The 27208-nt window shown below is 43.9% G+C and overlaps 1 protein-coding gene across 4 annotated transcripts in view; it reads left to right on the forward strand.

Moving 5' to 3' along the window:
* The window catches only part of CACNA2D3 (calcium voltage-gated channel auxiliary subunit alpha2delta 3), a 497583-nt gene that overhangs the window by 433769 nt on the left and 36606 nt on the right, over positions 1–27208 (forward strand). For all 4 annotated transcript variants that reach the window (XR_014561264.1, XM_083726996.1, XM_083726997.1 and 1 more), the window contains 5 exons: positions 10028–10089; positions 11360–11404; positions 13059–13121; positions 16355–16425; positions 26722–26797. Coding sequence is in view for 3 of the 4 variants with exons in the window: in XM_083726996.1 (XP_083583122.1) it covers positions 10028–10089; positions 11360–11404; positions 13059–13121; positions 16355–16425; positions 26722–26797 (317 nt within the window). In the remaining variant the exon portion in view is untranslated. The remainder of the gene's footprint in view (positions 1–10027; positions 10090–11359; positions 11405–13058; positions 13122–16354; positions 16426–26721; positions 26798–27208) is intronic.

Below are 27208 nucleotides of genomic sequence, written 5' to 3' on the forward strand. Positions count from 1 at the left end.
GAAGAAAAGAAATAAATTGAGGGAGTTAACCAGGAAGAGCCATAGCTCAGTGGTAGAGAACATGCTTTAAATGCAAAAGGTCCCAAGATTCAGGCCATGATGGCTTCAGATCAGAGAAGGAAAGAAACCCTGCAGGGCTGCTGCCAGTGAATGTCAGTGAGCTAGACAGATCAATGGTCTGACCCAGAATAAGGCAGCTTCCTAGGTTCCCAAGCATCTGCATTTAGTCTGTAAGTTATTTCAGATAGTCAGTGATGAACCCTGGGCCAGCAGAGCTCTAGCGGAAAGGGGATGTTTGCCTAGGATGCCAGCTCTGCATGAGGTTGCCAGCTGCTGGGCACACCCGCTGGCACTGCCATAAGCTCCTTCCTTTTGCGTTCTGCCAGTGTGGCCAATGAGTCGGCTACTAGTTGCTAGGAAATGACAACACATATATCCCAAAACACAGTGATAGGAAACCACTCCACACTTATTATTGGTCAATAGAGATGGCTCAGCACAGTGCCATTTAATGCCCCTACCATGTTGTCAGCATCAATGAAATGTTTCCTGACTCATCCATTAAAAGCAACAACTATATTTATGAACCTGGCTGTACAGGAAATTAACGGCATGGGAGCTGTAAGTTTGAGTCATTGCCTTTTAAAAGTGCAACTGATTTGTAGGACGCTGACAAATATTAACCAGTTTGGGGTTTAGTTATTGAACTCTGAAGCTCTTGTATATTGACGGATTGGATTGTAGAATGTGCAGAAGAAGAATGTGCTGGCTCCAGAAGGGGTGTGTGTGTGTGTAGTGGAATGGTTCTCAGAGCATTAGATGATCCAAACATTTAAAAAACAAACAAACCTATTGTCAGGGAACTGCCATCAGAACGAGAGACGGAGGCAGGGCCACCCAGCGATGCCGGAGAGGCGACGAGCAGGGGCAAGGATTTCAACGTAACACCCATAGAGAAGAGAGGGAGATGGAGGAATTGGTGACAGGGCTCCAAGACCCTTCCCCCGATGATAGTGGAGAGAGCGCTGGGACGCCCCTGCCTTCCCCTTACTTGCGCAGACGCGTTCCACGCAGAGAACATAGGAGGAGACTCGGGGTCAAACAGCTTTTATGCTGGAAGAGGTTCAAGAGACGCCCACTCTCGGATTCTGCAAGTGACTAACAGGTCACGGAGGGTGAGCTCCGACCCTGGGCATGGTTGGGGCAAGCAAGCTAACTGAACTGAAGTAAGGTTACGCACAAGTAACCCCTAACAACCATTACAGCAATCCGAGAGTCTCTGCTGTTACTTGTGCACAAGCAGTGGAAACATGAGCCAGACTGGAGGTGCCGGGGCAGCGGAGCCAGCTGCGGGGGCGCAGGACCTACTAAAGGGGAACCAGGAGCTGGAACGGCATGTGGCACTGCTGATGGCGCGGCTGGACGAGAGGCGCACCCAGGACGCGCAGGTTAGACATACCCCAGTGGCAAAGAAGGTGCCAGGACTAGTACACAAATTTGGGGGGGAGCCCCAGAAATATAATGGATTCCGAACAGAAATAGAGTACGCCTTGCAGCTGTAGCATGATGACTTTGCTAACGAGGCAGCGCAGGTGGCGTATATTGTGGGGCACCTTGAGGGCAGCGCGAGGGAATGGGTTAGTCCCCTAATGGCCTCGCAGAACCCCGCCATGAAGGACGTTCGGAGGTTTCTTCAGGCCAGGCAATGGACACGATGTATTCTAGCCAATTGGGGGAGAGCGTTACCCAAAGGGAGCTGCTGAGATGCAAGCAGGGGGAACTTTCCGTGAGAGACTACTGGTCCCGCTTTGCGATGCTAATACACCGGCTCGAATGGGATCTAGATAGCCCTCCCATACAGATGCTGTTTGAGGAGGGGTTGTCCCCAACCGTTAAAGATGAGCTCTCCCGTGCGCCCCGCCCGGAGACTCTGGATCAGCTGACGAAGGCAGCGCTGGCAATAGGCGCTTGCCAAGAAGCGCGCGCTTTGGAAAGGCGGGAAGGGAGGGGAGAGCGCCACTCTGACTACCGCATTCCGGAGATGCCTAAGCTGCCTGCCGATGACGTAGTGCCCATGGAAATCGATGGAGCGCGGGCGCGTGAGGTTTCTGGCACCAACCAAGGAGGCAAAAGGGAGGGAAAGGCTGGGAAAAGCACCAAGAAGTGTTTCCTCTGCCAACGGCCAGGACACTTTGCCAGGGTGTGTCCTCAAAGAAAGGCTTGGCAAGGGATGGTGGGAGCTGCTGGAAGCGAGGAGGAGGGGGCAGAGGAAAAGGTGCAGGGAAACGACAGCGCTTGACTGCCCACAGGGGGGCGCAGCAGCCAAGCGAACAGATAACAGAAGTGCCCCAACCAGACCCACCCAAGGTTTCTATAGCGATAGAGGTGGTGCTAGAACTCCCAAATGGACACCCAGTCAAGGTGAAAGCAATGCTGGACTCAGGCAGCTCCTGTAATTTTTTTAGTAAGGAGTTTGCATTGGAGCACCAGATCCACCTGCTGCCACTTGATTTCCCGCTCCAAGTGACCACGATAGATGGCAGGGAGCTGCTGGGAGGGGAAGTGACACATCAAACCCCACCTATGAGAATGAGTGCTTCCAGGCACACAGAGACCATTGCCTTTCACGTGGCCACACTGGCGGGACCCCCGATAATACTGGGCATGAGCTGGCCAATGCTACATGATCCAGTGGTAGCCTGGCACCAACGGACAGTCACCTTCGGGTCGGCACACTGTTTGGAACACTGTCTAGGAGGGGTGAAACCCAGGGTGAGGTTGGCCAGAGTGGCAGCAACTACACTGAAGCAGAGAGTGGACGTGCCGCCACAATATGCGGATTTACAGGAAGTCTTCAGTGAGAGGGAAGCGGACAAGCTGCCACCACATAGGCCCTTCGACTGCCAGATCAACCTGCTCCCTGGGGCGCAGCTACCGGTGGGTAAGCAGTATGCCATGTCGGACAGAGAGATGCAGGAGTTGCGAGACTTTATTGACAAAAACCGTAAGAGGGGGTTCATAAGGGAATCTAAGGCAGTGGGGGGCAGCCCTGTGTTTTTTGTGGACAAGAAAAACACGGAGCAGCTGAGGCTTGTAGTTGACTTTCGAAGACTAAACGTTGTATCGGAACCCGTGACCTTCCCAATGCCCAGAATTGATGATATTCTGACTAGGGTGAGGAAAGGCAAGATCTTCACCAAGCTGGACCTCCAGGGAGCATACAATCTGATTAGAATAAGGAAGGGGGACGAATGGAAAACCACCATGTTCACCCCCCTAGGGGCCTTTGAGTACCTAGTCATGCCATTTGGACTACAATCGGGCTCAGCCTGTTTTCAAAGCTTCATGCACCATGTGCTGGGACCCCTGCTGTACAAAAACTGTGTAGCATTTCTGGACGATGTACTGATCTATTCGGACAATGAAAAGCAGCATATTCAGGACTTCGGGGAAGTGCTGAAGAGGCTACTAGAGCACCAATTGTGGGTCAAGCTGGAAAAGTGCCAATTTCACGCCCGTGAGGTGGAATTCCTGGGATACAAGTTGTCGGACAAAGGACTTGCCATGGACCCTGGCAAGGTGCAGGCAGTGCTGGAATGGAAGACCCCTAAGACCCAGAAGGATGTGCAGAGGTTCCTCGGGTTCAGCAACTTCTACCGGAAGTTCATCAAGAACTTCGCCCACTTGACCGCACCCATCACAGATTGTCTCAGTAGCAAGAAGAAGTTCGTCTGGACGGAAAGTGCCCAAAGGTCCTTCGAAAAACTAAAGAAGGCGTTCGCCTCGGAGGAACAGCTCCTGCACGTGGATCTGCAGAAGCCAATGAGGCTGGAGACCGACGCATCAGACAGAGCTATTGGAGCAGTGTTGCTACAGACGGGATGGAGCCAACACACCTGGAGGCCGTGCGCCTTCTTCTCACGGAAACTGAACAAATCGGAGCATAACTACACGGTGTATGATCGCGAACTGTTAGTTATTTATGCAGCGTTTCGGCAGTGGAAACATTTCCTAATAGGGGCACAGCACAAGATTCAGGTTTGCATGGATCATAAGAACCTGGAATATTGGAGAACAGCTCGAGTGCTCAACCAGAGACAGGTTCGATGGGCACAGGAGTTCTCCAAGTTCAACTTTGAGATCAAGTACGTGCCGGGGGAAGAGAACGTGAGGGCAGACGCGCTTTCACGGAAGCCCGAGTATACGGAAGGAGAAGGACCGCCGGAAGCTCGACACGTGTTTCCTGAGGAACGATGGGTTTGCGGGGGAGCGTTGGTTGGGAAACGAGAACTAACCGAGCTGATTCGCCAGGACGAATTCGCCCAGACCAGAATCAGGGAACTCAGGGGAACGGGGGGAGATCAGGGAGGCTTTGAGGAGAGGGAAGGACTGCTGTATTACAGGGGAGCAATGTATGTGCCCGGGGAAGCCCTGCAAGAAAGGGTTCTCAGACAGCTTCATGACAACCCAACAGCGGGGCACTTTGGGCAACACAAAACCATGTTACTGGTTACGAGGCAATTCTGGTGGCCAAGGGTGAGGGAAGATGTACGAGAGTATGTACGGGGGTGTGACCGCTGCCAACGGGCCAAGGGAGAGAGGGCGGCCCCGGCGGGGTTACTGGAGCCCTTACCCACACCGGGAAGACCATGGGGGGAGGTGTCGATCGATTTCATGACCGATTTACCCAAATCTAGAGGGAAGACAGCAGTCATGGTAGTAGTAGATCTGCTAACCAAAATGTGCCATTTTATAGCGTGCTCACATGCAGTAACGGCTGAGGAAACTGCCCGGTTGTTTGTGGATCACATTTTCAGGTTGCATGGGGCTCCGACGAGGGTTATCTCCGACCGGGGGAAACAATTTACCTTGAGGTTCTGGAGGAAACTCATGAGCTTATTGCAGGTGGAAGTGGGATTCTCGACGGCAAGACACCCGGAGACCAACGGGCAAGCAGAGAGGGTGAATAGCATCTTACAGCAATATCTATGCTGCTACGTCAACGAGAGACAGAACGATTGGGTAGAGAAGCTAGCACTAGCGGAATTTGCGTATAACAACGCTGAACATGTGTCCACGGGGATGAGCCCGTTCATGGCTAATTATGGGTTGCACCCCAGGGCTTTTCCTGGGAGAGGGGAGGAAGGCTGGAGCGTGCCCGCCGCAGAGCAGTTTGTGGAAGAAATGGAAGCTCTGCACCAGCAGCTTAAGATGAACCTGGATAGGGCCAAGGAAGTGTACAAAAGACAAGCAGACAAACGCCGCCGGGAAGGGGAGACCATTAGGGTGGGGGACCGGGTGTGGTTATCCACACAAGGCTTACCTTTCAAGGGCGGGTGTAAGAAACTGAGGCCAAGACGGCTGGGACCATTTGAGGTGACCCACCAAGTGAACCCGGTGGCGTTCCGGCTCAAGTTGCCAGACAGCATGAAGATCCACCCGGTATTTCATAGGTCACTGCTTTCACCATACAGAGGGGAGCGGAGGGTCCGGGAGGCAGGAGGGGAAGGGCTCACCCACCCACTAATGGAAGAGAGGGAACGCCACCACGAGGTAATGGAGATCCTGGATTCACGCTGGCGAGGGCGGCAGGTGGAGTACCTAGTGGCTTGGGAGGGGGAACCCGAGTCAGAAAACACGTGGGTGCCTGCAGGGGAAATAGATGATGGATATCTGGTGGAAGAGTTCCACAACAGGTATCCGAGGAAGCCCAAACCCCTCGGGAGATTCTGGGAGGAGCAATTTGCCACCACCGATGAGGAGGAGGAGGATTTCGTGGGTTTTCCGGCTTCCCAAGAGGAAGGAGGAGAATCGTCAGGAGAGGAGGAGTCAGATGGGGAAGTCCCGACCGTGAGAAATTGGAGCAGGTGGGAAGCGGTGTTTGAGTCCACGGACGACGACAGCAGCTCCTTTCGGGGGTTCCCAGCATCGTCGGCTGAAGAAGGGGACAAGGTCCCATCACAGGGTCAGGCCGGGGGTGAAGGGGGTCCTGGGGAGGAGGTGGATGTCAGGGAACTGCCATCAGAACGAGAGACAGAGGCAGGGCCACCCAGCGATGCCGGAGAGGGGACGAGCAGGGGGGAAGGATTTCAACGTAACACCCATAGAGAAGAGAGGGAGATGGAGGAATTGGTGACAGGGCTCCAAGACCCTTCCCCCCAACGATAGTGGAGAGAGCGCTGGGACGCCCCTGCCTTCCCCTTACTTGCGCAGACGCGTTCCGCGCAGAGAACATAGGAGGAGACTCGGGGTCAAACAGCTTTTATGCTGGAAGAGGTTCAAGAGACGCCCACTCTCGGATTCTGCAAGTGACTAACAGGTCACGGAGGACGAGCTCCGACCCTGGGCATGGTTGGGGCAAGCAAGCTAACTGAACTGAAGTAAGGTTACGCACAAGTAACCCCTAACAACCATTACACCTATGTTTGTTTCATTGCTCTTGAGAAGCACAAGAAATATACATATATTTTCTCACACTAAATCCTGTAGCATTGCTTTGTTTTTGCCACTGAGGTTCAAAAGAAAATTAGTATTCCATTCACTAGTGCTGCTAATTCTTCTGAAAATCAGTTCAATTAAATCACTATGACCTGAAAAGCAGGAAACATTCATAATTGCCGTTTATTATGCTTCATATGGCAATGACTTTTCAAAGTGTAGTGTGTTGGGGGAAATGAATTCTGGGGAGACATTCCAAAGGCACATAAAACCCTATGCAGTCTTCCTAAAAAGGTTGTAAAATACAACATATAAACAATAAAAGAGGCTTGAGTAAGAGGACAGGCTATGTTCTGTTTCTTCAAAGCAAACTCTTGGTCCAGCCACTACTCCCATGAAGTGTGTGTGGGAGCATTTTCTTCTGTTCTCTCCCATCAAAGAATCACATGGGACATTTGTTGATTTTATCATGATGCAGTTTGAGTCTATGGCCTCAGCTACACATCTGAAATATTATAGCTAAGCTGTACCTTGCAAGTTAATGCTGCAGCTGTATTATGAGCCAAAAGCTTAAGATATCAAAAAGAATGGAACACCTGGGAAAATAGTAATAAATCCAGTCCTGCCATTTTTAAACAAGAAAAAATTCCATTAGAATGGTAGGTGTTCTACCTGAATGCAGACAAGCAGGAGCAGGTCCACTGATTCTGCCTGATCTTCTATTTCCTATTTAATCCAGTTGTTGTTGTTTTTTAAAAATCATTAAAACACTTAAGAGTGACACCACACAAAATAGCAATTTCTTGCTTTTCCTCATTACTTTGAAATGAGAATAATTTAAGCTTTGCAGAAATCAGTCCCAGGATTTGAATTGTCCTTTGGAGACAAACATTGCACAGTACCATTCAGTAGAAAAATAATCTGCACATGGAATGTTTTCTAGATGATCCATTGTATAATTGTTTCATCACAGATTTTAATTTCTTCCCATGCAGTGTGGATGTTATAAGAAACATAAAGTCTCTTTGATTTATCCACTATAAACTTACCACTCTTCTGCATACAGTACTTAATATGAAGCCTGTCATCAAAATGAGATCTCAAAAGTATTACATTGCTGTGCATTAGTAAGGGAAGTCTTCCCCATCTTATTCCAAGGCCAGTAATTCCAGTGCTATTTTTCTAGGGGGGGGGGGTGCCAGAACTCACCATGAACAGCTGCCTTGTTCTCTTACAATGGCAATGGCACCCACCTGAGAGGGGCCAGAACTGAGTTCCTGTGAGTTCCAGCTGAAAAAAGCCCTGAGTAATTCTAAGATTGTTGTTGTTGTTGTTTAGTCATTTAGTCGTGTCCGACTCTTCGTGACCCCATGGACCAGAGCACGCCAGGCACTCCTGTCTTCCTCCCGCAGTTTGGTCAGACTCATGCTGATAGCTTCAAGAACACTGTCCAACCATCTCATCCTCTGTTGTCCCCTTCTTCTTGTGCCCTCAATCTTTCCCAACATCAGGGTCTTTTCCAGGGAGTCTTCTCTTCTCATGAGGTAGCCAAAGTATTGGAGCCTCAGCTTTAGGATCTGTCCTTCCAGTGAGCACTCAGGGCTGATTTCCTTCAGAATGGATACGTTTGATCTTCTTGCAGTCCATGGGACTCTCAAGAGTCTCCTCCAGCAGCACAATTCAAAAGCATCAATTCTTCGGCGATCAGCCTTCTTTATGGTCCAGCTCTCACTTCCATACATCACTACTGGGAAAAGATTGCTACCTGCTCACAATGTGGATTTCTGTAATCTTGTTAAGAAGAGCTGACCACTGTCCCATGTAGCATCACTAAATCACCCCATGTACAGTAGCATCACTAAAGCTTCTCAGGGAATAACCTTCTGAACTGACTCCACCCAGGCTGACCATTAACTCTGCCTGAGCAGGAAATGGAGCAAGAGCACTTCCTGACTCAGTGGTCTTTTTTGTGGTATTCTCTCTCTTGGTATTCTCTCTCCAGTGCATTTTGACTTGTTCTCTTAGCTTGTGATCTGGTCTTGCTTTCTCATTTCCCCTTTGATCTTGTTCTTTTGGTAGGCCGTGGGAGGGGCTGCATGAGGAAGGGGAATATTCACCTTCCCCTCCCTTCTCTATGCATGGAAGGCTTTGCTGGATCAAAGAGCTTTCTGTCAGCAGAACAGACACCATTAAATAGTGTCTGTCCTTACATTGGGAAGGCCTGTGAATGTTACCATTATAAGCTGGGTGTAGGCTGGTTGTTAAAAGATGTTTGTTTTTTGTGCCTTGATGTGGATACTACACAATCCTCCAACACATGCTTGCATTCGAGATTTAGACCCAGTTCAGACATCACATTATCATTCCTTGAAGCTGAAGTCTGGAGGACCAGGAACCTGCCTCCCTCTTCCTTAGCATGCAGATATCACCCGGTGTTGGGATTTCATCCACGAGGAGAGCCATTCAACGAGAGGTTCCAGCTACGTGTGGAATCCAACATCGTCATGCTTTTTCACCTCTGCATTTCCAAGTGGCTGAAGGAGCATGATAACAGTTCCCCACACGGATGAAGCCAACAGATTACTGGCTCTTCACACTTTCCAGCCACCACAAGAGACATTTTCAAGCCAATTGGAAAGTAGCCGTCTCTATCTAGTTCCCATATGTTGGCACAGTATTACTCAGAAACTATTCCTGGACCCTGCCTTTAAACCTCTTGTTCCGGAAAATGAATGGTTGCAGTATTTTTGTTTTCCCTGGCCAGTTTGCAGAAGGCAAGTGGCACTGAGGGCAATTGGCTTCTGCTGTGTCGCGTAAGGCTAGCTTTATCTTGCCCAGTTAAAGTAAATTTCTTACATTGGGGGGGGGGGGAGAGAGAGATAAATTAAATAAAAATGAGGAAGACATGGGATCAAACTTGTGCAGAACCAATGTAATAAAACAATTTAGAATTTGATATCAGTATTCTATCACCAAACTAGTTGCATTCTCGTGGTTGGTGTTTTTTATCATCTGTTAAAATGAATTATTCAGAGTGGAAAAACAAGGGTCAACAGCATAAGGCCAGCAGGCTCAGAAAAGGGCCCTGAATAAATAGCCTGCTGGGGAGAGGACCTCGCCAAACTGGGAAAGACTAGTGTAGGAATTTAGCTTGGAAAGGAAGCAGGCAAGATGCACTAGTAGCTCTTTCAATGCTTTATGGTCCCCTTAGCCTTAACTATGGCACCAATAACAGCCTTTTACTTGAGAGTAAGCCCACAGTGGAGACAGCCACAAGAAGTGGCTGCAAAAACTAAGTAAATCTGCATAGAAGTCAGTTCCACTGGAAAAAATGTTAATTCTACATAAATGCATTTAGAATTGAAAGCAGAAGTCAGTTTGTATCCTCATGTTAGGCTTACCTTATTTGTAGAGTGGCATGTTGATTTCTATTTGTTGTCCACGTTCCTTCTGAGGTGTTAACCCTGAGAGATTTTCTTTCTTTCTTTTTACAATTGTTTCCGGTTTTAAAAAGCGTTGAATTGTAAATTATTAAATGAAAGCATAAAAAGCCTACAAAACAAACCCCTGTTCTTTATTATTTCACCAGCTGTTGGTATCCAGATGAAACTTGAGTTTTTCCAGAGGAAATTTTGGACTGCTAGTAGACAGGTATGTTACAGTTGGGTATTGGATAGCTTTACCCCACGAAGAGAAGAAGAGGTAAAGATCTTGGCAGAACCTGTGCTGCATTTTTCCCCCAATGAAACAATGGTTTCCAATGAATTATGGTTAAATAGAAAATCTAAAGACTCCCTGCTAGATAAAGCCCATCAGTTTAGTCACCCCAGTCACCTCATCCATTAAAGTCCAAAGTGGTACTCCAAACCAGGACTGCATGCAAAACAGAGCCTGTCTATAGGCACTTTTAAGAAGGTGATTTAACAAAATGCAAGGTATATCTTCCACATCAATATTTCTGACCAACTGAACGCCCAGAGGGAGGGGCAGGCACAGCTACTGCCACTGCCCACCAAGGAGGGAGGAAGAGGGGTGGAAGTGGTGGAGACTCTGCGGCAGCATCACTGCCTCTCCCCTCCACTGGGCTCTGGCATGCGAGGAACTGTGGGGAGGCCGCTTCCTTGTGCAATGGCCCAATGCCACCAGCCAGCCGCAGCACCACTCCTGGGTCAAGTGGAAGCAGCAGAGGAGGGGCATTAACAGCCTCACCACCTCTCTTCTCCCCTGGGCTCCGGCGCATGAGTGCATCCCCCGTGCCACTTTGCGAGGCTGGGTCAGACAGTCTGATCTCAGCCTCGCAAAGCCACACAAGATAATTATTTTAATTATCCCCTTGTAGTCCAAACCTGATTGCCTTATGCTTTCATCATACTTGGACAGACATTTCTCCTTGCAGGCACAATCTTTTTTGATTGGCTCACTCTCTTCCTCTTTGCCCACCTCTAGCCTGCCTCTCAACCCACCACCAGTCCTTTCCTGACCAAGTGAACTTGTGTGAGTGAGTCTGAGTGTGTTTGGTTTCTTTACAAACAACCCTCCCTCCCTAATACGTGTGGGAGATGTGAGTTGAATCGCATCTATGGTAAAAGCGTATGTTTAATAGGTTTTAATGATGTGGTTTTTTGCTGCTCGGGTCTGATGTAATTGAATTTTTTGAATATTATGACTTTGTGTCGTGATTGTGTCTCACTGTAACCTGCTCTGGGACTGGCAATGAAGAGTAGATTAGAAATCTATTAAAGTAAAATAAGTACTTGGTACAGCTCTTAGTCTGTTGTAGAACTAGATCCCAGTATCAAGTAGGAATCACATGGGTTTCATTTTACTCTCTTAATATTATTTATAAATCAAGCATCTTTGTTAAGTTCAATAGCAGAAAAAATAAAACAGTATTCTCATGGGATAAATATATTCCCTACAGTGTACATCTTTGGATGGGAGATGCTCTATCAGCTGTGATGACGAGGTAAGCAGCAGATATTTTCTTAACATTTAATACCTGCAGGGTTGCAAAGTGAACACAAGTAAAAATTGGAGACATTTTTATTTTCTTAAAGCATGTATTTACAAATGAATACGCAACACAACCTTCAACCAACCCCACCAAAGGACTAAGAGTCAATTTATCTACCGGTAATCTACAAGATGCAGTGATAAAGCTTTTCCTGGACATATGAACATACCAGTGGTGGTTGTATGCTTGAATGCTGGGGGAATGATTATGTAAAAAGCAAACATATTACTAAGAAGTATGTGGGCTTTTCTTCTCTTTGCCATTATTTTAAATGTACAGAAAGGTGGAGTTTTCCATTGTTTTGGCCTGGTATTACTTATATAAAGCAACATTTTCTTGAAACTTTTTTTCCTCCCCAAAGCTGCCCAGCAATGGGTTATACCTTTTATATTGTGCTAAGGCTCTTGACCAGAGATAGGGATAGAAAACCTGCAGGTGTTGCTGGACTGCAACTCCCATCAGCCCCAACCAAAATGGCCAGATTATGGGCTTTGGAGTCAAACAGCATATTGAGGGCTACAGATTCCCCTTCCGTGCTGTTGACTAAAAGAAGAATGAGTTCATTTCAAGGTATGTGCTTAACTGCATCCTTACCTGAGATTGTACAGTTTGGATGCCATCCAAACTTCCACCTTCCGCTGGCCGGGCTTCGTGGAGTGGTGAGGCCTACTGCTCACAGCATCTGCAGGGCAGGGGACTTTGCACCCCTAACAAATTGCCACAAATACATGCGCACACCTTCTGTCATCTGCAAACACTGTGGCAAAATAGATATCTTCCAACATCTAGAGCTCCACAACATGAATTGGACCCAAAGTTTTTGAGTGCACATCTCCTTCCCTGAATGGAAACTCTTACAAACCATGGAGCAAAATCCTCAAGCCCATGTCACCCATCCACGTTCTGCTGTTGGATATAGCAATGCATTTATCCTCTCTCACTGTCCATGATGTCATCAAAACAGGACTTTGGGACAAAGGTCTCAGGCCCCATTTAGCAGATGGTCAGGGCTGGCTTACTACATTTTAAAGGAAGTGAAGTAATGCACAAAGCCCTCCAGAGTGGCTTGTAGGTCACTCCAAATCTTCTCTTCCATCAACTGAGGAGGTCACAAGTGTGGGAATGTTCAGGGAGGCGGGAGAGGATATATTGTTTATTAATATCCTTCCTAAGTTGTGCTAGCAAGTTCCTTTACTTGGCAGAGTTTTACATTCCCCTGTTAAACGCACAGCAGATAGCTGGTTGCAGGCTTGTGTAAGCCTTTCACTATTACATTCCTGGTAAGTCCCCTTATATCCCTCTTGAAAGAATGAACACGCCACAATCTTGTGTAAAGTATATATTAGAGATTAATATTAACTAACTGCACCACTGTGCAGTCTCAGAGAAGTGCTGTTTGACCTCCAGACCTGCGCAGAGTGTGCCTTTTGTGAGAGATGGAAAACATCACGATTATGTGCTTGGATGAGAAACATAAAGACAGAATTTCCACAGTGAACATTTACCAATGCATATGAATAAAGCATTTCCCCTTTATATAGCGCATCAGTGAACTTCTTTAATTCTTGAAATCAAGCATTTGATCATAACTTGTGTTATGTTACAGAATATTAACTGTTACCTCATTGATAATAATGGATTTATACTAGTTTCAGAAGATTACACACAGGTAAGTGTAAAACTCTTTTTAAAATCAGTTTCATACAAATTAGGTTTTCTGTCTGATCTGTGTTGAGGAAATAAGTAGCATAAGATTAAAAAATAAATGCAACCTCCCTGCCCTGCTCTATCTTTCTGGGGGTCTGAAATAATTTCTGCCTCACAGCAGGGTGGGTCTGCTCTAAAGCTCATAAAATTTTTAATTTATAGAACCCCTTTCTGCAGACATGTCTGTCACTCTTGAGGAATTTTTACTTTGCGAGGGAGGTTTCTCTGAAAGTCTCTCTCCCCCCCCCCAAAAAAAATTAGAAAGGTTTGTTCTAACTTTTTGAAGATAAAGCAATTCTGTATGAGCGATACAATTATGGCTATTAATATAGAGTGTTAAAGTTTGCCCATGGCTTTGGACAGAAAATCAAGTTACTTAATGAATATACAGGAAGAATTAGGAACAAGTAGAATGTGGTTTGTTATGCATGCCTTCAGAAAATATGGATTAGCAGTGGCCCAATATAGCAGCCTCTTGCAATACATAGCTATGCTGAAGTAACTTCGTAGACCTAAATTAATTTGGATCAAACATTGTATGAAAACAATGACCATATATAATTCTGCAAAATATATAAAATTTTAATATTTAAATTGAAAAGCGCCCACTGATAACAACTCTATGATTGCATGGTTGATTGCATATTTCTGGAATATTTTTGAGATAGTTGGGAGATATTTATTTTTTAACTTATCCACCACGAATTTGTCTAATCTCCTTTTAAAGCCACTTAGACTAGTGGCCTTCTAGGGGAACCATGAGCCCTACTTTACAAAGAGCAGTCTTCTGCTTGGTCAAAGTCCTGTTTAAAGATAAAGAACCGTAAGAAGGGAGAGCTAGAGCCTTGACATTGCCCAACAACGGGTCCCTGGTCATAGTTTCCCCCACTGTGCTGGGATGTATTATATTTCTGTTTACATTATAGTAATCATTTCTAAATTTGTATCTATACACATAAATTAGCATATGCAAATTTATGCAGATCAGCGTCCTTTCTCTGGGTGATGTGTTTCCTCTTTTTTGGCCATGGGCACCATCACAGCTCAAGTCACTGAATTCCACAAGTTGTTTTGTACTTTTGTCTGTCCCAAAATCCTTGTCCTTAACTGTGATTTCCTTGATCAGTGCTACACTTATTTCTAGGGTTGCCATATTTTGAAGAGCAAAAAAGAGGGCATATTTGCCAATTTCTACTTTTCACTATGGATCTCTATGACAACTCTCATTTTACATACCCATAGAAATGAGGACAGGTCCTGGAAAAAGAGGACATATGGCAACCCTACCTATTTCCCCTTTATGATACACTCCCTGGCATAGCAAAGTTAAAACAGATTGAGTTAACTACTCAAACCAGAGAGAATGTATGTGAAAGAACAGAGGAGGATTGGGCAGATCTCTCCTTAGAGTTGTGCAGGACCCAGGAGGACAGCATATTGTTGAATGGCCACAGTTACACTGTCTTGATGTGTATTTCCCCTCCTGGATATCCTAGAAATGCAATCTGAATATCTAATCATAGTTTTTTGAGGTCTGTAAGGACATTGGAAATGGTCCTAGCAACTCAGAGGCAAAGGATATTGGGTACACAAAATATTTGAAATTACAGTAACTTTTAAGATAAACAAGGATTCTTCCATTTTTCATCCTATGGATATTGTGAAAACTCCTCATTTATGGGTAACTAGAGAAGCACTCGCATTGTGTTTTCTAGAAAACTCTTAGCATGGAATTTTCAATGGAAAGGTCAAATTAAGTTCAGTAAAGCAGAAAATTCTAGAAACATTATCCAGCTAAACCTGCATGGTCTCAATACATGCTTAAATACCCCCCCCCCCATATAAACCAACAGAAATTAAACATGCTTGGTTGCATCATTCTACTATTGTTTCAAATTATTCAAAACTTGTTATTATGCGATGAAAGCTAACCTTTAAAGCTGAACTGCAACTGATGCATAGTTGTAGAATCAGATTTCCTTCTTTTTGTGAAATGATATAGGTTGTTGTCATTTTTGTGAATCTGAGGAAAGTGTAGTTGTTGGGGCCTGTTTGATGCCTGACACCCTTAGCCTCTTGATATTCATTGCTCGCAGGGCCCCAGTGAACCTGATGTATTAAAGCAATAAAGTACAAATGATCTCCTTGCTCCTAGCAAGATTTACACACCCAAATACTTTCGGGTAGAGAAGGCAATGCTTGTTCTTTAAGCAGAGGAATGCTTCCGTTTTTGGCTTAGCCTGTAATTTCTTTGCCAACAAACTCCCAGGTGCATATTTGAGGCCATGTCTATCATTTGCCATGGTATCAGGGTTTCATTAAAACAAAACCCATGGAATCCACACCATCCCTTTTCTTCCCACAGAAATTTTGGGATTACTCCTTTAAGGAGTAGATAGAATGCATGCAGGAATTTCATGGGGGGTGGGGCGGTTGTATGAAGCAACGTACTCAAGGTTTTTTAACGAACAAGTTGTTTCTGTGCTACAAAATGACACTTCAGTACATATGTATGGGGCTTTCGAAACTGTATGTCAGGAAAGAGGCCTGCCTGGGAGATAACGGGTCTCTTTGGGATTGCCCAGAAAACCTATAACCCAAACGGTTGTTTTCCTGTCCAAGATTTATCTTCATTATCCCAGGCCTCTTTAATTTAGTGAACAAGACCATAATGCAGCACTCCCCAGTATGAAGCTATTCATACAGAAACAGAATATAAACATTTATACGTCTGATAAAATGTAGTTTCAAACAGTTTAAGCAGGTCATATAGGAATTACAAAAAAATACTTTTTTATGATTTGTTTAGGAAATCCTTTCAAACCCTGTTTATATCTTTATGGAGCAGCTTTTTAATCACATGGGTTTATGCTCAGATTAGAGTATTTTCTTTACAAGCTTTAGTGTTTGAGTGTATTTTTTATTTTATTTCCAACATCAGATGTTATGCAATGAACCCCAGTCTATTGTGTAAGCTCTCACATCTGCTCAAGGGATTATTTTGTAATCCCTGTAACGTGTCCTGACAGTTAAATCCTTTTTCAATTTTTATGAAAGAGAAGTACCCCTTAAAACTTCATTACGTAGCTGTCAAAACTCCTCCAATGGTTTCATAGGAGCTGCCATGGTACATTGCAGCCAGCATAGATTGGCATTTATTTAAATCTCCGGACACGGTTATGTTTTCTCTTGCAGACTGGAAACTTCTTTGGTGAGGTTGAGGGTGCAGTGATGAACAAATTGCTCATAATGGGTTCTTTTAAAAGGTAAGAAGTCTACTCTCCACTACTTTTCGCAGTCATCAAACAAAAATGATAATACATAGGAAGACAAGTGCAAAAATTATTTTGCTTGTTTCTGGGTAATGGCTTCCTTTATTTCTATCCTGATTTTCTGTCTGAGGCGGCTTATGTGAAAATACAATCACATTGGGCCTGGTTCTTTCCCCTGTGGGCATCACAGTGCTCTGGGTTGGTATTTCTTCCACCAACCCACCCACACCCCCGGAAGAGTTATCATTAACTGTGGCTGTTGCAATGATAGAACCCTGAAGCACCACATTTGTCACTTTTTTCCATGATGAGGAGTTACCATTAGTGAACACTCTTTGGATTCAGTCAGTCAACGAGCTATAAATCCGCTTAACAGTTACCTCATTTAGCCCACATTTTACCAGCTTCTCCACAAGAATATCATGGGGGACTTTGTCAAAAGTCTTACTGAAATCAAGATACACTATGCCCACAGCATTCCCCTGATCCACTCAGCTTGTAAAAAAGAAATGAGGTTCATCTGGCATGACTTGTTTTTTGAGAAATCCAGACTGGATCTTTCCACTAACGTAGTAGAAGGAATTCACACTAAGACAATCATTCCATTTTGGCTTAATGAATGGACCCCCCAGTGCACTTTTCTGGGCTTTCCCCACCCTTGCAAATACATCTGCTGATGGAACTTATTGCACTCTGTATTAGTATATCTTTGCTAATATATGCATATATATGAATATATGAACACTCTGTATTAGTATATCTTTGCTAATATATGAATTAAGCACACTTTCCAATAGTATATGAATTTTTTGTATACATTGTTTATTTTTATTTTTTAGCTTTTATTTATGAAATTTTGACAGTTTTTATACACACACCATACAATATCAATCACTGAACTCTTTTCTCAGTCCATCTCTCGATAGCATTCTATGGAAATCTTGATTTACTGCATATCCTGATATTTCACCCATTATCTTCTCAAGTCTTCTTTTTTGATGTTATCTGCTGCTTACATGTTAACTCCTACTTGTACGTTAAATTGTATATTGTACCCTTAAGTTAATCTCCGAAACACCTCCACTCTTCTCTTCTCTTTAACTCATCCTTATTCCTTAGTTTCACGGTTATGGTTACTAATTATATGTATTCTATCAATTTGTTCTGCCAAAACTCTTCTTCTTTCAGTTTTTTCGCATATACTATTCTAGCTGCAGCAGTTGTGTATAAAAATATATTGAGTGCCTTTTTTGGAATGTCATCACCTATTATTCCCTCTGGTCTTTTGGGAAATGTGAGTTTTACAGTCTTTTTAAATTCCATATGAATCATTTCCCAATACTCTCTAGTGTACTTACACGCCCACCACATATGAATTAGGGTTCCCTCTACCTTCCAGCATAAATTAAACCCCCTTTTGTACATTTTCACTAATATGCTGGGTGTCAAGGAACACTGGTACATCATCTTTTGTAGGTTTTCCTTAATAAGATAGAAGGCAGAAAAATTCATGGTTTGCCCCCATAATTTTTCCCATGCAGACAATTCTATGTTGTAACCAATATCTGTAGCCCATATTGTAATTGTTGCCTTTTTGTACACATTATTCTGTTGACAGAATATATCACAAATGGTAAAGTGTAAATTTTGAAAAATACCTGTGTTTTGGTTCACATACCGTTTGAATTACGTAGATGCTCCTTTAAATGCAGACGGAATACATTTCTCCTCCATCTTTAGTTGTCTTGCTACTATTCCTGCTCTGCGGGCCATTCATAGAAAAATCCATATACATATTCTCTGGAAGAATTGGGTTTCTGATCAGTGATCAGTGGTTGGGAGAGGCATGGAAGCTCTCTAAAAAAGTTTCTTCAGTGAGGCTAGACAATTTATTTACATCAGCTAACTTTCTGATATAAGTAGTTACTGACCTTAGAGGTATACTCAGGGGGAATTTGCCTTTGTATTACACACAGATATTCCCGAACTGTGATATCTAACAACTGTCAAATCCTTGCTAAACCAAGATAGACTTTGTTCTGGTGAAACAGAAATGTTTTTAAAAGTTAACAAATAAAATACCTGCAGAAATTAAGAAATCCAGTTCCAAGTTATATTGAAAAGCTAATCCCATCCCACAACCATATTTTATTGCAAGTAATGCAGCTTAGTCATGCTGGCTACATGACCTGGAAGCTGTACGCCGGCTCCCTCGGCCAATAAAGCGAGATGAGCGTCGCAACCCCAGAGTCGGCCACGACTGGACCTGGGCACTGTAATACAGTGGTTCCGCTCCTTCCTCCTGGGCCGTGTTCAGAAAGTGGTGGGGGGGGATGAGTGTTCAGACCCCTGGGCTCTCACTTGTGGGGTGCCTCAGGGTTCTGTCCTCTCCCCCATGCTTTTCAACATTTACATGCAGCCGCTGGGAGAGATCATCAGGAGGTTTGGGCTGGGTGTTCATCAGTATGCGGATGATACCCAGCTCCACCTCTCTTTTAAATCAGAACCAGTGAGGGCGGTGAAGGTCCTGTGTGAGTGTCTGGAGGCGGTTGGAGGATGGATGGCGGCTAACAGATTGAGGTTGAATCCTGACAAGACAGAAGTACTGTTTTTGGGGGACAGGAGGCGGGCAGGTGTGGAGGATTCCCTGGTCCTGAATGGGGTAACTGTGCCCCTGAAGGACCAGGTGCGTAGCCTGGGAGTCATTTTGGACTCTCAGCTGTCCATGGAGGCACAGGTCAAATCTGTGTCCAGGGCAGCTGTTTACCAGCTCCATCTGGTACGTAGGCTGAGACCCTATCTGCCTGCGGACTGTCTCGCCAGAGTGGTGCATGCTCTGGTTATCTCCCGCTTGGACTACTGCAATGCACTCTACGTGGGGCTACCTTTGAAGGTGACCCGGAAACTACAACTAATCCAGAATGCGGCAGCTAGACTGGTGACTGGGAGCGGCTGCCGAGACCATATAACACCGGTCTTGAAAGACCTACATTGGCTCCCAGTACGTTTCCGAGCACAATTCAAAGTGTTGGTGCTGACCTTTAAAGCCCTTAACGGCCTCGGTCCAGTATACCTGAAGGAGCGTCTCCACCTTCTGGCGGTTCCCTCATTGCGAGAAGCAAAGCTACAGGGAACCAGGCAGAGGGCCTTCTCGGTAGTGGCGCCCGCCCTGTGGAACGCCCTTCCAGCAGATGTCAAAGTGATAAACAACTACCTGACATTCAGAAGACATCTTAAGGCAGCCCTGTTCAGGGAAGTTTTTAACGTGTGATATTTTACTGTATTTTTGGTTTCTATGGAAGCCGCCCAGAGTGGCTGGGGAGGCCCAGCCAGATGGGCGGGGTATAAATAATAAATTATTATTATTATTATTATTATTATTATTATTATTATTATTATCAGGGGTCCCTTTACCTTTACCTTTCATGTATAACTAATGTGTTAGCATTTTTAAAAAGCAAACAAACAGATCTTCATGCACACATGGCTTATATTTTTGTCATGTAATATGTTGTAGAGCATTATACTGAGTTAGGGAAAGTTAGGGAAAGACTGACTAAAGCTAAAGTGAGTGTAGCCCCTTTTATAACCTTGGTATCTAATTTGAGACGGCTCATTGATTGAAAAGTTAATACGCTGAGAACAACCAAGTTCCATCCTGAAGACAGCACACAAAGAAAATGAGGTGGTTATTTACACAACAGGAGCTGGCAATTAAAAAGGAGATAAATCCCAAATAGGGTAATTTTCCTAAGTAACCCACCTGCCTCTTCCCTCTCTGCAAAGCAGATAATTTTTGTTGTAGACTGGGAGAAAACAGGCAAACAGCAGAGGTCTTTAAAATAGCCCAGCTGCAACATAGACTTTTCTGCAGTCCCCCTTCCTTTGTCAAAGCTATGAATAGTCACTTAGGGCCTATTCATCTAAATGGCTGCAACAACCTGGCTGGCAGTTCCACATGCTGCAGCAGTAACTGCTCTAAACAGGAACCATGTGAGAGATGTCAAGTACACAATGTGGTCATTTCCCACACCTGTGCTGCTCACCCCTCCCCAAAAAAGAAAGGCCCCACAGTAGTGAAGAGAATGAACAACATCACCGGCTTGCCTTACATGGCTTCCAATTAACAGGGGCTGTTATTGTGAATGTGAGAGCTGTACCATAAAGAAGGCTGATCGCCGAAGAATTGATACTTTTGAATTATGGTGCTGGAGGAGACTCTTGAGAGTCCCATGGACTGCAAGAAGATCAAACGTATCCATTCTTAAGGAAATCAGTCCTGAGTGCTCACTGGAAGGACAGATCATGAAGCTGAGGCTCCAATACTTTGGCCACCTCATGAGAAGAGAAGACTCCCTGGGAAAGACCCTGATGTTGGGAAAGATTGAGGGCACAAGGAGAAGGGGACGACAGAGGACAAGATGGTTGTTCTCGAAGCTACTAACATGAGTTTGACCAAACTGCGGGAGGCAGTGGAAGACAGGAATGCCTGGTGTGCTCTGGTCCATGGGGTCACAAAGAGTCGGACATGACTAAACAACAACAACATTATTGTGGATACAGGGAAACCTAGTCAAATAGAAGCAGCCAAAATGTCACAGGAGGCTTGTACTTGTGGTTTGGCTCTGATTCCCCTTCTTTTCAGGCTTGGTTGCAATGAACGGCACCTAAGGCTGGAAATGCAAAGTCTAGATAGTTGGGAGTGCCTCTGAGCATGTATACGGCGTGACACTGAATAGCCACAACCATCTCCTACAGATTTTGGATTAAGGAATATTTTCACCTAGGACGGATGCATTTTGAAAGCTCCCCTTTCAGAGAGCTTAACAATATAATAACTAATGGGCACCCTGGTGCTTAAAGTGTTGCAGTGGTATGTTCAGATAAACTTAGTTTGTATCAAAATGTTACAAAATTGTCATATTACAAGACCAGTCTCAAATCATGTTGCTTATGCAAAATGTTCTTCTTATGAGCATTTTTCTTTTTTTCTCCTTTTTTTTTATTTACTGCACCAGTATTGCTGCTGGAGTTTGCATCCAGTTTATAGTGCTATCTGTTGTCTGGGTTTCCATATAGGCAGATGTCTAAGCCTTAATACATTACAAAATGGATAGTTAGAAGACATCAGTAGAGGGTTTGTTTTGGTTTGTTTGTTGTTGTTGATTGGTTTGGGTTGTTGTTGTTTTTTGCCATTGTAATCATGTTTTGCAGGAAACTTCCAACTGGACTATTTTCCCAGTTGCCGTGGAAAATGGATATGACTACATCTACTCTACAATCAACATTTTTTAATTGACTAATGAAGAGCTGGAAGGGAGTAACCCCCCCATACACACACGCCTATTTTAACATATGCATAATCCCAAACCCCTGAGATCTGGAAGGGGAAAACTCATGGGTCACAATGACACCTATCCACCACTTAAAGCACATCTGCAGCATTTGGTGATAATGCTCATGAGTTGGATCCAGAGTGTCTCTTATGTGAATGGAAGGGGCTGAGATCTAGTGGAGGATCCTTCTGGAAGGAGGGTGGTAGTTTCCCCCCTTTGTGCCATGTCCCACACTGTTCTACAGGTACTTCCAACTCTCATTTTTCAGGATTTTGAGAAGGGAGGGTATGAGGAACTGATGAAAATAGACACCCCCCTCTTCCCTGGGCAGGAGCATTTCCTGAGTGGAATTCTGTCAGACTTATGGACCCAAGCCTGTGATTTCACTCATTACTACTAAAATCCATGGCAGGTGTAAATGTGAACATTTATAAAACATTGGAGGAGTTTCAACTGGACAGTGTAAAGTATACATATTGTCAAATGTTAGTTCTTTCCATTTCAATAAAGCCAAGATGCTAACTAGTCTCTGGTGGAAAAGAACAGCAAATGTTTCTCCCTCTTGTGAAATGTACACAGTGCATATATTCTTCCAAAATAAAACCACCGTGTTTCATGTATTGTGAGCAAATTGGAATGAATCTTTAAAGGCATGAAGTGACTACGTAGGCTTGCTATCCTTAAAACTGAATCACGTGCATTTTAGGAGGTTTATATGGTGTGGAAGCCAAATGTTCTTCCTGTTTCTAGGAACAGAATTCCCTTTCCATGCAGTCGCTTTGATCTGACAATTTTTTATTGGGGCATTTTACGTTCTTCTGAGAAAGATGTGGCACAATATGCTTCCAGACATGATGCTAACCTAAAAATCAATGGACAGTAGTTCTCTAGAATTGGACCATAATGTTATATTGATAAATCTATTTTTGTACTGCCAGTTTGAGTTTTTCAAATGAATTGAATATTTTGAATAACTGTCCAAGGGTAAATATCATACTTTCCTCAAAGTAAAGACATTGCATTCATGTAAGTCACATGAATATCGCTTTGAGAATGTAACTGAACACTTTGCATTGAAATGTGAGATGCCTACAGAGCATCCCAGGGCAAACATTGTTATAATTTGCTGGCATAACCTGAGCTGCTGGTAATCCTTTGAAGTTAAATTGACTTCAGACAGCTTTTCTTTTCTCCTTGTAATCCATTGCAGAGTTCAAACCTTGATTTTTACTATATCAGGAAATTGTCTATAAAAGAGTAGGTTTTGTCTCAAGGTGTTTGCTCTAAAAGGATGCATGTTAAGTCGCTAAAAAAAGTTCTATGGCATTACTTCCAGGAACACGTTTCTCATGAATGTGTTTTACCTGACTTTTTGCCTGATACACAGAGAAACTATCCCATGGTCATTGATAATGACAAGGTTGCAGGCAGTTAGCACAGTGATGTCAGAAACACTCAGACATATTATTATCAGTTGCTAAAATAAAGCACAGAAGCTAAGTGCAGTGGTGCACAGCCCAAGGCTTGGGCTGGGCCAGTTTTATGGATTTAAATTTAGTTCAGAGGGAAAGCAGATAGTTAGTGTGTTCTTTAGCTATAATCAGCAAAAGAGGAAACTGCTATCTGTAAAATGTAGATACTCAAAAGATACACAATCATTACAAGAAGGGGTGATAATCTGGAAGTTATTCTTCTGCAGTAGCCTTCCCCAACTTGGTGCCCTCCATGAATTTTGGACTTCAGCTCCCATCAGCCTCAACCAGCACTGCCATGCCACCAAAATCTGGAGGGCACCAGGCTAGTGAAGCCTGTGTTGCAGCATTTAGTTTACAAGTATTTGTGGGCTTCCCACAGGCATCTAGTTGGCCAATGTGAGAATAGGACGCTGGACAAGATGGGCCATTGGCCTGATCCAGTAGGATCTTTTGGGGATCTTATGAAATGGATTTCAGGTGTATTAGTTTTTAAACAATGGGGTTAAAACAAGCACATTTCCCCAATTATAGCAGAGTTTAAATTCACCAAGAATGATTATTGCTTATTTATATAAGATATTTATGTCCCCACCCCCTCCATAATATTTACTCTGGGTCACTTGCTATGGAATTTTAAACAAACAATAATAAAATAGGCAATTAAGGCTGCAGTCTGTAGCCACTTAGCTGACAATGAACTACAATGGTACCTCAGGTTAAGTACTAAATTCGTTCTGGAGGTCCGTACTTAACCTGAAACTGTTCTTAACCTGAAGCACCACTTTAGCTAATGGGGCCTCCTGCTGCTGTCGCGCCGCCAGAGCCCGATTTCTGTTCTCACCCTGAAGCAAAGTTCTTAACCTGAAGCACTATTTCTGGGTTAGCGGAGTCTATAACCTGAAGCGTATTTTATTGTTTATACCCTGCTCATCTGGCTGGGTTTCCCCAGGCACTCTGGGAAGTTTATGGCATATCTAAAAATATAATAAAAACACCAAGCGTTAAAAACCTCCCAATACAGGGCTGCCTACCGATGTCTTCTAAAAGTTGTGTAATTCTTTATCTCCTTGGCATCTGAAGGGAGGGCATTCCACAGGGAGGGTGCCATTACCAAGAAGGCCCTCTGCCTGGTTCCCTGTAACGTGACTTTTTGCAGTGAGGGAACCAGCAGAAGACCCTCGGAGGACGACCTTAGTGTCTGAATGGGGATGGAGACATTTATTCAGGTATATGAACATATTAGAAGATTTTGAGATAGCAAAAGTAAACATTCCTGTACTCTCTTATCTGTCTTTGGCCCAGAGAGAAAACAACAACTAGAAGGCCACTTGCACTGACGCGAGATCCATCATCTTCTCGTACAGAGATATCCCTATAATATTAATGTGTTAGTCATATAGAAGAACAGTAAAGCTACGTATATCTTCATATTGTGATGCATTACATGGAGAGATTGGAAAAGGCCAAGGGGCATTGTGCCAGAGACAACAATTGGATAAGGAACAGGAAAGTCAGACAGCAGTATTGCGTACCATGGGAAAAGGTTTCTAAATATGTTATTGCAATTTGCTGCTCTAATGTGGACAAATGTTCACTACAGCCTCTTCTATAATGATCATTTGGACACCGGGCCTTCAACTGTAACCCATGAATTATGTTACTTTTAAGTCCCGTATGGTATCCTGTTCCAGTTTTGGCAATGAGAAATGGAGAGGGGAAGAGAGCCAAGGTCATAACACTGTTTTTCCTTAGCCAATAGACCACCTACTGGGAGCTACTGCTTTAACTGTACTGAGTGCCTTTCCTTTACTGTACTACCCATCCGCACCAATGTTATGTAATGTTACAGGTAGCAGGTAGTTCAGATGGTAGAACATGATATTCTTAACCTTAGGATTGTGGGTTCGAGCCCCATGCTGGGCAAAAGATTCCTGCATTGCAGGGGGTTGGACTAGATGACCCTTGTGGTCCCTTCCAACTCTACAGTTTTAGGTATTAACATACCCCTTTCTAAACACAATTTCTGCAGGTAGTGTTGGCTAAGGAGCACTTCACCCATTGTACATTTCTGCCTCTTCTATAATGTACACTGAGCACCTTTGGCTAAAAAAAGGCATACTTTGTGTTTCTTTCACTTGTTTCAGAGGCACAGCAGAACCATTTGTATAATATCCAGCTCCACATACCTCCCCAAACAAACTTGTTCATTCTATAAGAAAATTGTGTCATATTTCCATTCATACATCTGTTCTTAGCCAAAGGGCTAATCCAACTCGGAATGGATTTCTTTCTTTCCCCTCTAGGTCACAGAGACCTGTGGCAAATTGTCCACTGTGACATATTCAGCCTCTGCAACATATTGTGGGGAAGAAGAGAAACTACTTGTGTTAGAATGGCAATTCTAAAACTGTAGGTCTTGTAGCTGAATGTAGTCAGCATTGAGCTTCATGAAGATAGTTCTGCAAATATTGTCATATTGTGGGTCCTATTTTTTTAAAAAAATATGTTTAAGTATGAAGAAAGTCACATTTCAAACCATTTTTTAAATGTAGCACCTCAATGTATAATCTTTATGGACATTTAAATCTGACTCTCCCATGTTCCAAACCACCACTCTTCTTACTTCACCATAAAACAGCATCATAAAACTACCGCAGACGAGGTCTGTGCTTGAACCGCTTTTATGAAATGTAAAATGAATAGACGAAATGGACAAATAGTTGAAAACTTTCCTTCATCATTCAGTTGCTACCTTCCTCTGTATTTTGCAGAAGTCATGTGCCAGTCCACCTTGTGCTGATCAAGGCTCATTTATAAGTGTAAATATGGCTTATTTGGTAGAACTGTCTATATACTTTAGGTTGAAGTAATGAAAACTCCTCTGGCTGAAACTCAACCACCTACACCTTAGGAGGCCACAAAAAATGGAAGTGCAAGAATATTTCAGTCTCCTCGCTTTGGAAATGATTTCTAAAGCCAAAATTCAACCACAGGACTGTGACAAACCAAAGTTAAACACTTTTGAGTCCCATTGATTTATAATGGTAGAGATTTAAGCACACATTTCTCTTTCCCTTTGAAACTAACTGAATCTTAATGAGCTTTGGCCCTTAATTTTGGACCAAGGGTTAGCTGTCTTAGCATTACATGGAGTGCATTCTACCCATTTCCTTGCCTTCTTTGCCTCCCCCCCCCCCATTTTGTTTTCTGTGTCTGTAGTGTTTCTAATTATACCTGTTTTAAAAAAACTCACAGCTTTATTGAATACTTACAGACTTTACAGTATTTTCTTCCCCTTTGCCTTTTATTCTTCTTTATCTGGAATATGTATTAATGATCCTTTCTAACCCCATTGCTCCCTTTTAAATGTTTATTTGTTCTGCTTGCCCACAAGGCAAGTCCTGTTGTATTTCACCCGGTTTTCCCCAGATGTGTTTTCTTTCTTCTACTCAAGCCTTTTTTTCTATTCTTCTCTCTAGAATTACTCTTTATGACTACCAAGCCATGTGCAAAACAACCAAAGAAAGTAGCGACAGCGCCCATAGCTTACTGGATGTAAGTACAGTTCACATGAACATCCCTGCATTGTTGCTGAGAGAGAGAGAGAGAGAGAGAGAGAGAGAGAGAATGCAGTATATGTGTGTCATCTTTATGTTACAAGTCTTCTCAGAAGTCTCAGAAGTCTTCTCAGATTGCCTTTCAGCGCTATTCCATATCATGAGAAAAATGGTTTGGAATAAATCAAGGCAAATGGGTTGTATTCATCTTAGCCCTCCTCAGAGTAGACCCACTGAAAATAATGAACCTAACTTCAGTGGGTCTACTCTGAGTAGGACTAGTGTTGCATACCACCCAGTGTGATCCACATTTGCCATTTCAGAACACTCTACAGTAGCATTTTCTCCCAGACTAGCACTAAAGCTTTGTCGCTGTCTTTGTCTGTTATGAACACCTGCTTTCTGGAGT

Source organism: Podarcis gaigeae, assembly GCF_964106915.1.
Source record: "Podarcis gaigeae genome assembly, chromosome: 2".
Lineage (NCBI taxonomy): Eukaryota > Metazoa > Chordata > Lepidosauria > Squamata > Lacertidae > Podarcis > Podarcis gaigeae.